Consider the following 11,834-nt stretch of genomic DNA (forward strand, 5'->3'; position numbering starts at 1 on the left):
GGCTCGGGCAAGCGGGGCTCTCTGGGTGCCGGCTGGCCCGAGGGTGACTTAAGAGCGGCAAGCGCCCCCTGTCCCCGTCTCAGGGCTGCGGGTGCCGGCTTGGTGCAGGATTTCTCCCAGGTTTTATCCGTGGTCCGAGGGTTTCTCCGTGTTTTGGCTGCACCTCTGCTAGGGAGCCACGGAAAGGTGACAATCTTTTTCAGGCACACCCATCCTGCTAAGTATCCTCAAGCTTCCACTTGCTGGATTTGGTCCCCAAACCAACAGGCGCTGTGGGGGGAGGTATTGCCTGGCCTTGGACAAAACCTCAGCGGGACTTGTCTGGAGTCTGGGCAGCAAGGCTCAGGGAAGGTCCGGCACCCAAGCCAGGGCCCTCGCCCTGGTCATTTGCAAGCACAGGCAGCGTGGCACATTTCTGACCACACTGCCGCATTCATCTGTGTCACACCTCATGAGTGGTTTTCACTTGTTTCATTCACTGCTGTTAAAGCCAGGTCTTCAGAGCTGAGGTATTCAGGATGCTCCGAAAAGCCAGATACTCTCTGTTGGCTGCTCCTTGCCTGTTGATGGCATTTGTATCCCACCTTTACTGCCGTGTTTTCGCAAATCTGTTTGGATATTTCCATGCCGCGACGTTTACTGCATGTCTGGCCCAAGCCAGCACCAGGTGGGCCTGGGGACACGGTGCTGGTGGAGCTGGGTACAACTCGTAGCTCTGGGAGCCGCTTCAAGCAGTCCTGAGCTCCCAGCAGCTGCCCAAAATGTCACGGCACTGTCGGCCAGCAGCACCGTGTCCCATCACCGCTGCCGTGTGTGCAGCACCCAGTCGGCGGCAAAAAACGGAAGGGGGGCCATTCCTGCTTGGCTCTGTTATTCCCGAAGGCACCTTGCTATGGAAATCACAGGGCACTCCTTTATCTCTCTGTTGTGGGTCTTACCAGAGCGCTACAAACCCCAGACTCGCTAAGAAGCCTATGGAAGTGGCTGGAAAGATCTTGAGTCGGAAGGAACGGGCACGGAGTCAAGGTCCTGCAGACAGTTACCAGGTAGCCTGGTACTTCAGCCCCCCCGAGGGGCTACCCACTGCTCTACTCACTCCTCCCGCCCTGAGTTCTCCTTTGGTGGCTGTGGTTTTGTTCAGTCGGCCACGGGAAAGTTTGGAGCCAGGTACCAACAAAAGTGTCCAGCTTCAGACAAAACGTGGGAAACACTCTGTTTGCAGAAAGTTGCAGTTTATCACTTGTATCACAATTTCTTTCTCTGTTTGGGGGACTTTTTATCCTTAAATTGTTGCTGCATTTCAGCATATTTTTACAGTCACTTCCCAAACGACAGATACTTCTAAAACCCCTTCTCAGACGAAGAAAGTGTGACCTGGATGAAACGCACGGCACAGAAACCGCGCTCTCAGCAGAGCAGCATGCGTCCGAGGCTGGCACATCCCACGGGCACGGGCACATCCCACGGGCACGGGCACGGGCACGGGCACGGGCACGGGCACGGGCACGGGCACGGGCACGGGCACGGGCACGGGCACGGGCACGGGCACGGGCACGGCTCGCACACACTCCCGGCCCTGGGGTCATCCCAGCGCCGTGTCCCGGGATGAGTCCCTGGGATGGGACCCCGGCCCCAGGGACCACCCATCAAGGCCCCGCCCCTTTCCCCGTCCCCGCCCCATCTCAGCCAATCAGCGGCGGCGCTCCGCGGCGGGGGGCCGGCTCTTTCCCGGCGCGGCGCTTCCGCTTCCTCGGCGCGGCCGCTATGGCGCCGCCGTGGTGCCTGTGCCGGCCGCTGCTGCTGCTGCTGCTGCCGCCCGCCCTCGCCCTCCTCAGCCTCGCCACCGCCACGGGGCCGCGCCAGACCCCGGCGCTGGAGCTGGCGCAGGAGCTGGCGGAGGAGCTGTGGAGCGCGGGGCTGCCCGGGGACCTGCCCGAGCTGGAGCCCGAGTGCCGCAGCTTGCTGGCCGACTTCGCGGAGGGCAGCGCGGCGCTGACGGGCTGCCTGGGCCGGCGCGCCCGCCCGGTGCGGCTGTGCCAGGGCTGCCACGGCCACTACCGCCGCCTGCTCGCACAGTACGGCAGCATCGCCCGCGCCGTCGGGGTGCGTCCGTGGGGCCGAGGCGGGTGCGCGGTTTGCCGGGGCGGGCTGGGGGCCTGCTCCCTTTCCGTGAGGCTTCCAGGCCCGTGAGTTCGGTGCCGGAGCACGTCAGGTGGCGGTGGGATCCTCGGGAAGGTAGGCTGAATGCCTCGCTGGGATGCGCAGGGCAGTTTGGCAGAGGCTGGGAGTGTTTGGGAAGCGCTGCTGGCAGGGACGGCCGCCTCGTCCTGCTCTGTTGTGGCAGCTCCTGGCATGGCTGGGGGCGAGCAGCTCCACCTGCGGAGAAAGCTGTGCGAGTGGAAAAACTCGAGTTGTTCTTGCTGATGTAGCAATGGCTAAAGCCGTGCTCTGGCTCACGGGTTGTATGAGCGCAGCTGGGGAGCACTGCTAGAGCGTAGTTGCCTGGAACTTCTCGGAAAAAAGATGGTCTGTGAAGCTGTGGCGAGTGAGGCACATCATCTGTGAGGAACCGTGTCGGCGTTCTTGGTTCCAAAGCTGATGGGAGCGTGTGTAAAAAGCCTGAGCACTGGCTGGGGTCAGTGCACCCTACTGGTGGGAGAACTTTGACTGAAGCTGAGTCTTCTGTTAACATCCGCCAGACTTTTATCGTGCTTTGTTTTGTTTTGTTTTGTTTTTTTTTTCCCTCCTTTTCTTTTTGTTGGACGTGGTTTGTGGCTTGTTTTGTGTGTTCTCATCGAATTGATCCATTTGTAAAAGTTCCTAGGATGGCGTGATGATAACATCAGTGAATCAGAGCACTTAGTGATTAGTGAATCAGACTTTTGTTCTGTGATGATGACTGAAAGTGGATGCCCTGGTAGTAGAACAGAGAGCAAGTCGATAGGAGTATGCACCCTGGATTGTGCTTTCAGTCTTGGGATTTCTGAATTCCAAGATTTAGAATTGCCATTGATGAGAAAAATCTGTTGCTCTTCATGCCCAGGCAATAGATAGGTGCCACAGTGGCCTGCAAACCATCCTCTGCACTGTTTCCTGTCGTTGGAGAAGTATTAGTGTTGCTTTTGGGTAGTGTTTTGGGTTGTTTTCCTGTTTCCTCTCACCACCCCAGTGCTTGTATTGGAAGAATACATGCATGTTCCCTTGGTAATTGTTCTCTCCAGGGCATATATGTAGCTAGTGGTCTCTTGTTCTAGTTTGCAAACTTGTCTGTTCTATTTGTTTCTTCCATGGAAGCTGCTTCAGTGTGAAAGTGAGAAATTGAATGTATAACTCTCTTGGGTACTTTTACCATGATATTTTGGCTAGAATTAAGTGCCCAAACGTATTCCATTACTTAGAATATGTATGAACTCGTTGCAGCTGCTGTGCTTGAGTACTAGCAGTCTGGGAGGACTTGTTCCCTATGTGGTCTGGAAGACACATCTGTTGGCTTTCCTTCTGTGTGTGGATTAACTCACTAGGTGAATGAAGGAGGTGGCCTCTTGCAACCTCAGTCCCTGATTACAATTAATCAGGTGTCTGATGTTTCTATCTTAACAGCAGTTATGAGTGCAACATGACAGGAACAGCCAGTTTAAGTTTTGGACATCTCTGAAATATCAAATCCTTCTCACCAGGCTAATTAAAGAATCAATTAAGCAAACTTCATTTAAGGAATAATTTAGGTTTATGTGATTCAGTGTTGGTAAAGTGCTTTTTCCTACTCATGAGCCCAGGTGGTGAGGAAGCTTCACAGGCTTTCTGAAGCAACCAGAGTTTCCTGCATAAACAACATTCTTGCATATCTGTAATTTAGTAGAAATGAAAGCGGGTGAACGTGGGAGTTACCAGATGTGGCAATATTTGACTTCTGCAGTTGATCCTCCAGGGGAAAGTTCTTATTTAACCTCCTTGCCTAGTTTTAATGAAGAGGCAGAAACTGGATCTCTTGTAAAGCACTGTAAGGACCAAGTTTCTCATTAAAGAGATTATTTTTTTCTGTGTCCCACGTCACTTATCAAAGAGGCTTTTGGCAGTTTTGAGAAGTGCTTAAGTCAATTTTGCAGCTAGACACCAGGAGCTAGAGCACAGGAGTCAGCTGACTGGAGGTCATGGTTCTGTATCTGAATTCTGATCAGAATACTTCCTGTTTATTCTGCAACTGCTTTCACAGTTGTGCATTTTTTATGAGCTTGGTCCAGAGAATAAGTTGCTGTAAGAGTTGTGGCAGAGTCTGCTTTGAGGATGGGGTGCACTGAATGGCTCACTAAGGCAGGTGAGCTTGGCCCGGTCATATGCTTGGGTGAGTGAGCGTGGGCACTGCTCCACAGAGGACTCTGTTCCTGGTGTTGCTGCAGTGGGGGAAGTTTGCTGCTGATAGACTATGTTGCTGCAGTGGTTTTGGAGGCTGTTTCTGTTTGGGTTTGGTTTGTTTGAGGCCAGTCCACTGGTTCAGCTCCTTCAACTGTTCCTTTTGTCTAATGAGAATAACCCTGTCCTCTTCTCTGACTGCACATGCCTTGAGCTGGCTCCCGGGGCAGTGGCCCATGAATGGATGAATGTGAGCCACCTGGCAGAGAAGGTCCCGTCTGTGTGCTTGTTTTTTCTTTTTTTGTTTTTTCTTTTTTTGCCATGTACTTTTGACTGACTTGCCTGAGGCCCTAGTAGACCTGCAGAGGTTGTGTGTAAGCTGTGTTGCTCACAGTATGAATTGGAGGACTAAAAGATTTTTGTTCCATCACTTCTGCTCTGCCTTCTCCGGAAATATCCATGTGATGTGTTGTGATTGTTTTAGATATGCTTGTGTGAAATACATTTCAGAAATTCCCCTTTATATTTTTAACACTTGTCTGCTTCCTTTCTTTTTTCTTTTTATTTCTAGAATTCCTCTGAAAGCCACAATTGTGCCAAAAGCATCTTGACCTCAGACAGGCTGCAGATAGTTGTGACCCTTTCGGAGTTCTTCAACGAAACCTGGGAGGCAGCCAACTGCGCAAGTACGTGACTCATTCTGTAGCTCTCATGCTACTGTGATGATGTAGCCCTAAAATTTGCACAGATCAGAATTGTTTGAATACAGCCTGCAGATAACGCACAAATCCTGAACTACAGCCCACTCCAAGAGTGTTTTCTTTTGTAAGGGCCAAAGTCTGAGGGTGGTAGTCTGTCAGAAAACTACGAATGGTGTTTACTACTTTCAGGAGCATTTTCTAGGATGTTGGCTTGCTCTCACGGTGCTGTTGCTGAACTCCTAAATTCCTCAAATACTGTTGTTTTTAAAGGTCTGGCTGATTAGTGCACCTGAAGTAGGGTAGGATGGACGGAAGCAGTAACATGGGGTTGAGCCCCTGACTGGAAGGAAAGCCCCAGAGCTTCCCTCAAAGCTGGTAAAAAGCTCAGCTCTTTTCTTAAAGAATAATAATTACACTGTGATTTCTACTATTGTGTTCATGGTCTAGCTGTTTCCTGGGTGCTCTCCATTTCATCTCTGCTGCTGGTGCTTCTACTTCCACAAAATGGCTGTTACTGTTGCTGGGCAAAGCCAGATTTGTGGGCTGGGAAATAAAAGTAATGTCTTGTTTTATCTCAAAGTCCAAAGATAATTCAGTTCCCCTCTTCAGAAAGCTCTTGATGATAGTCTTCATCTTTCACTTAATCAAGGCCAATTAATTCTGAAATGTGTTCTCGATGAAGCGTTAGGTCAGCAGGTCTGAGATATCAGTGGCAGGCAGATAAGGAAACTGCAGTGTTGACTAGACCTGTCCTTTATAGTCGAGGGCTCTTTTTGCAGGAGTGGAGTGTCTGGGCCTTGCTGGCTGTGGAAATGTTAGAAATTAAAATATCCTGATGTTTTTCTTTCTTTTCAACAGATTGTTTAAAGAATAACAGTGAGGGATTATCAAATTCTACTGAAGAATTCCTGGATTTATTCAATAAATCTCTGACATGTTTTGAACATAACCTTCAGGTACTTATGCTGTGTATTTAAGAGAAGCACTAAATCGTCTAACTGCTACCAAAATTTTATTTATGCTGAATAAACTGCAGATGCAGACTAGGCAAATTAACTGCTGCTGAGTTTGTGAATTGTAGGCAGATAAATCCGTGATCGGTAAAATGCAGTTGTTTACAGACTGAGTGCCTGAAATTAATTCTAATTGATACTCACCTTGACTTCATTTTGTCTGTAATTGCAATGCTACTTCACATCAAAATTTCTGAATTCACAATAGTTGATAATTACATAGTAAAAACCAGCATGTCTGCATGCTCTTGCTTTGTAGAATTATCTTTTTTAACGTAGAAATTTGGTCTTTAAATATTCTTTTGATAATATGAACTAGCTCAGAAGTACCAGCCACCTTTAATTCTTGTAACATTTCTTTTGTCTGTTAAAATTACTCGTAGTTAAAGGTTGGCCATATTGTAAAGACAGTATAACTTCCTTAGTGAAACAAATGTGGTAATTGTCCTGAGAGAAAATGCCCTGTATAGCCTAAGAAACTGCATATTCCATTTCAGTCAGAAACTGGCCAGATTTCAGGATCATTTCGTAGTAAAATGGGTTTACTTCAATGGGCATGGGACAATCTCTGAGGAATCTGTCTCTTCTTCATGAATGGTTTCCAGGAAATGTGCCTTTATAGGCCTTGGTCAGGAGCGGTGTGGACTGGCCTATTGAAAACTTCCAAGTGATTAAACTAGAACTTAACCCAGTGGTCAGTGGGTAGCTGGTACAGCCATTACTGTGGTGAAATATCTTCAGAGATTGCAGGTTTTGTTTTCACGTGTCCTGTATTGCATTCATGGAGTGCTGAAGGCTGCAGATGGAAAGGATTGCTTGGTACGGCACAGTCCGTCCCCGTCAGTGTAACTCGGCAGTAACAAATTAAACCAGTTTGGTTTTTTTAATGCCTTAAACTGTTATTCATTCAGAGTTTTATAATCCTAGGGGCAGGCCATTGATCTGTCACCAAATAACTACACAGAGGTGTGTAAAAACTGCAACGAAACCTACACAAAATTGAATGACCTGTATACCCACCTGCAGAGGATGAACAGGCAAGGTGGTGAATCTGAGCACTCCGCACACTTGTGTATCGACGTGGAAGATGCAGTACGTGTTTGTTAATACACTTCATTAATCTGAGCCATTTGTGCTTTTCTTACTAGGGTTGCTTTTTCCTTTGGGCAGGGGGCAGTAGGGGCAGCAGTGCCTTTGGCAGGCTGGTGTCCTGTGGTGGGAGGTGCTTCGTGGGGCTGTCTTGTGAGGTCCTGTCCTCGGGCAGTGCTGCAGGAGCATGACTGAAGCTCCAGATCTCCCAAGCGCATTCCAGTTTGAGTAGCTGCGCTTTCGTTTCTTGTTACTGTGGAGGAGATGGATTAAAAAAAAATAAATCTCTTAATCTTCTGGCTTTTAATGTGGGGCTTTTCTCCTATTGTTCTAGCTGGTGTATTAATTGATTCCTTATTACAGCAGCTGTTTCTAGGGATCCTCAGCATTGACGACATATATTTGAAAAAAGCTTTGGGTATATTGTGGATTTTTAAGTGGCTGGGCTGAAGGAGTGTTCCTTAAAAGCATGGGATTAGCCCTGTCCCCACCGACTATCAGTGAGCTCTCTGGGAAACAGGCATGCAACAGTGTCTACATGTATCTGAGTATAGTTATGTTTTTGAAGCTTGTAAAAGTTTTGATGTGAAATCTTGGCTCCATCTAAATAGTCTGTTTCAACATTTCCAGGTATTTGCTTGCTTTTGGGGGAGATTTGTTCAAGTGCAATTTTCTGAGGTGATACTTGCATGTCTTGAGGCCTCACTGTTTGCCATGCCATGCTGCACAGAAAAAATGCACGTGCTGTTTTCATGGTTTGCCTCTGTTTTCCTTTTAGATGAACATCACTCGGAAGCTTTGGAGCAGGACTTTCAATTGTTCTCTTCCCTGCAGTGACACAGTCCCAGTGATTGCAGTTTCATCCTTTATTCTCTTCCTACCTATTGTTTTTTATCTTAGTAGTTTCCTTCACTCAAAGCAGAAGAAACGGATACTCATTTTGCGTAAGTGGCGGCGTTGGCATTTCAGTGTTGGAGTTGGGAGGTGCCAGGGATTTTCTTGGCTCTTGTGGGAGAGGAGGCCCAGCCAGATCTGCCTGCAGCTGTGCTGACGGCGCTAATAGCAACTATTAGTCTGCTGCTGTCCCCTGAAGAAGGGTAGTAAAGAGCTTCAGCCATATCTTTTCATTAAAGTTTCTGGACGTGAACAGAAAGCTGTTTGCAAGTCTGTCTGATAAATAGAGGGGAGTGGAGGGACTAGTTTTGTGGAATTCTTTGTGTTTAATTTTCATATAATTTTTTCCTTTCTAGCCAAGCGCATCCAGTCAAATGCCAATCTTGTGAACATCCAAGAAAAATACAGCTGAGCTGCAAAACAAAACCTGAGAACTGCTGCTGGTATACAGTGGGTACAATTGTGTTGGAATGAGGCCGGCACAAAAGAGGAGTTAATTATGGTTTAGTGTAATGATATAGAGCAACACAAGTTAAACAAAATGCTGTCTGACTTCTAAGCGAGGATATTAACAAACATGACAAGGCAGGGCTGTGTGACACTGTATGGACTCTGGTTTTGAAAAATCTGTGGTGTTTTTTTATTTTTTCAGTCTTGGGCTGAAGCTGGTGTTTTTCTGTTCCTAAGCTTTTGTACTTCACATCAGTAGAATAGCTACACTTCCCTTGCATGGTATTTTCTGTGTTTGTTTCATAAAAATTGGTATTTTGAATCTTTTTGAGGTGATTTTGATAGACAGACAAAATTTCAAATAATGTTTGATATTTCTGCTTAAAATATTATTTTTAATTCCACAGAATATTCAGACTTGGGATGGAAGGAACCCTTTAAAAAAGTTCCCATCTTTTCTATACCACTGAAAAGTCATGCTGGCACCTGTTAAAAAAGAAGCATGAAATATACAGAGAAAGTGGTAATATATACTGTCTAAAATGGCAACAAAAGCAGCGCAACTGCCAGAGCTGGACTTGAATAGTAATTATTGATGGCTACAGTATTGTGTTTTCTCTGAAACTGGTGGCATATCGAGTCTTTTGCACACTTTAACCACTAAAATCGTTGCTTTTCAAATCTTACATTTTCAGAAGCTAATCTTACATACCTGCTTGTGTAACAAGGTTTCACTCTCTGTTTATTATGCCATTTGCTTTCTTTCTTAATTCTAACATTTTGGTGTTTTTTTATGTCTTTGTAGAGGAGAAGTGAGGTAAAGTCAAGTCACTGGAGATGCTGAATTTCCTGGTCTAGAGCTTACTGTGGCTTAATACAGAGTTGTTTACAGGAATTTTGTAGGGAAAAAGTTGTGTTTTCTAGGTAATGTGTTTTTGCAGTAAGTGAACCAGTGGGTTCTCTTACTTGAAACCTGTTCTGAAGAACGTGAATATACTGTGTTGGGAATTGGTGACTTTCAAGAAATAGTTTAGAAGTATTATTCCTGTGAAATAGATGGGTGCAAACAAATGCAAACTAGCAGAACTTCAAAGCTGATGGAGAAATTAGTGCAATAACTGCGGGGATGGGTGGTGCTACTGTCAGGCTGTGGGCACAATTTAATGGCTGCAGCAAGAGTGGCAGTTCAGTTTGTTTATTGTATTTCTGATTTGGGAGAGTGGGAGAGTGGTGGGGTTTAAAGTATTTATAGCTGTACCTGAGGTTAATGAATGCCAGAGTCTTTGCTCCAGTTTTTAAATGTATTTTCTAACCTTGAGATAAAAAAAAAATGGTCATTACAGCTAAAAAAATTAACTCATTTTCTCTGGGAATCTGTGTCTGATGTCTGTCAAAATGCCCCATTAAATGGTTGTATTTGATTTACTTTGGAGCCTATAATGTTGAATTTCTCATTTGCACTAGGGCTCAAATAAATATATAACAGTGTAACAAAAACAGTCCTAAAGCTTTTCAAATCATTGGCTTTATTAATTTTTTTTTTCTTCTGTTAGGACATGCTATTGGTTTTGAAGTCAAGTTTAACAAGTTTATTAATAAACTGTATGTTTAATAATAAGTACAGTATGGTGTTAGCAATTGGTCCCACCCACATGATTGCTTTTTTGTGTTTTATCAGAAAGAAGTATCTCTCTTCCTCTGTTTAACATGTGAATTACTAGATCAGCAGTCACTTTGTTTTAGGTAGTTTACAGCAATGATACAAAACTGTGTTTCTCTTGCTTATTGCATAACTACATCTGGCTGGGAGAGGCATGCTGCCTTTTAATAAAAAAAATATTTTTTATATCTATTATTCTTAAACTTCAACTTTCTGGTACTTATTCAGCTGCCTGCTCTAATAGCATTACATTGATTTGGGACATCATATGATTGAGAGCTGTTCAAAGGAATCTTTCATTCCTGCAGATAAAGCCAGTTTGTATGTGCAGCATTTCAGAATGACAGCTTTTATACTGTAAGCAGTGGCTTTTTGAGCACATTCATGTTAAGTAGGTCTGAAAGTCATTACTTTTGGATATGGTGGTTAAGCACTTTAAAAAAAAAATCAGCTTTTCTTATTTTCCTGGCTCTTAAGCCAAACGGAAATACTCATGTGACTTTTGTTGGTTTTGATTTTAAAGCAGCAGCAAAGTTTACGCTTGAGATTTTTAATGTTAAATCTATTATTTTCTTTTTTTTTTTCCCACCCTTCCCCCGACTTTCTACTGTAAACTTTCTTTACACAGTGTTATATTTTTGGTAGTATATTTCATATATGAATTGATTGAATTGTCTTTATACTCTATTTGCTAGAGAAATGTGGAAGCAAACAGACTGTTAAAAGAGGAATGGGATTCTTTTTGCTGCTAGTCTTTCACCTTTTTTTTTTTGGTATTATGTATTAAAAGGCATAAACTTTGAAATACTGGTTGGTTTTATCTTGTTTTTTTTTTGTAGAAATAAAGATTTCTTATTCTGGGGGGGGGGGTGTAACACTTTGATTCATATTTATACTTAGTAGGAAACCCCTACTAAGGGGTTCCTACTAAACATGCAAAGTCAGGTCTAATAAAGACTGTCAATAAACAGTGAACAGCGTGGTTACTTAATTGCTTCATCTGTAGTAGTTTTGTACTCCTTCTGTTCTGCATTTGTGTTGAGAAGCACCTGCTTCTTATTCTTCATGATGCTGCTTGCAGGACAACAGCGTCAGAAAGGTGTTTTAGAGCAGTGCTGTGCTGAATTACAGACAGGCAACTGCTGAGAGGGTGGAGTTTCAGCTCTGTGGAAGTCTCCTGCAGTCAATGGAAAGGCTTGTGTTAGCTGCAACTGAGTTTCATGGGTGGGTGTGTGGAAGTGAGGCTGGTGGGGATAACTTCTTGTCTTTGTGGGGGGGCTTTTGGTTGCCTGCCCTGGCCCCTCAGAACTTCAGCAGGCATGGTGTTGGATTGCTGCTGGGCTGCAGGGTTTAAAAAGCAGCAGTGCAGTGCCTCATCATGGAGAGAGTTGGGTGTCTAGCCTGATGGCAGGAGCCTTGTGCTCTAGTGGTGCAATTTGTAAAGGCAAATTTAAGTCTCAGCGTATTCCTTGCAAGAAATGTCCAGGAAGGCAGTGGGAATTGCAATGTTGGTGTGGTTTTGGCTGCCTCTACGCTTGAGAGAGAAACTTGGAAGGGAATCTGCACAGGAGAAGGGCAAGGGGGAACAGTAGAGGATTTAACTGATGAGTGGAGGAGTAGAGGTTCAGAAATGGGAGTCTGTAAGCACATGAAGGGGAGGCTGCTGAAGTGCACAGG

The 11,834-nt window shown here is 45.3% G+C and overlaps 1 protein-coding gene across 2 annotated transcripts; it reads left to right on the top strand.

The window, feature by feature from the left end:
• The first annotated feature begins 1,743 nt into the window (after positions 1–1,743).
• OSTM1 (osteoclastogenesis associated transmembrane protein 1) lies at positions 1,744–11,132 on the top strand. Of its 2 annotated transcripts, XM_015623303.2 has the most exons (7): positions 1,744–2,103; positions 4,922–5,036; positions 5,910–6,007; positions 6,992–7,156; positions 7,932–8,097; positions 8,404–8,497; positions 8,905–11,132. In XM_015623303.2, exons 1-6 carry the CDS (start codon positions 1,765–1,767, stop codon positions 8,457–8,459), a joined length of 939 nt encoding a protein of 312 aa, XP_015478789.1. In that variant the 5' UTR covers positions 1,744–1,764; the 3' UTR covers positions 8,460–8,497; positions 8,905–11,132. The 2 variants fall into 2 exon arrangements, with proteins under 2 accessions (XP_015478789.1, XP_015478788.1); XM_015623302.2 differs by having other exon boundaries at positions 8,404–11,132.
• Positions 11,133–11,834: the final 702 nt, after the last annotated feature.

This window comes from Parus major, chromosome 3, assembly GCF_001522545.3.
Source record: "Parus major isolate Abel chromosome 3, Parus_major1.1, whole genome shotgun sequence".
NCBI classification, from domain to species: Eukaryota; Metazoa; Chordata; class Aves; order Passeriformes; family Paridae; genus Parus; species Parus major.

What these genes read in the sequence shown, in the direction of transcription:
- OSTM1 (XM_015623302.2), top strand. Translation starts at nt 1,765, where the DNA reads ATGGCGCCGCCGTGGTGCCTGTGCCGGCCGCTGCTGCTGCTGCTGCTG. An exon ending in GCATCGCCCGCGCCGTCGGG is followed by an intron (nt 2,104 to 4,921) that starts GTGCGTCCGTGG and finishes TTTTATTTCTAG; the next exon opens with AATTCCTCTGAAAGCCACAA. An exon ending in GAAACGGATACTCATTTTGC is followed by an intron (nt 8,098 to 8,403) that starts GTAAGTGGCGGC and finishes TTTCCTTTCTAG; the next exon opens with CCAAGCGCATCCAGTCAAAT.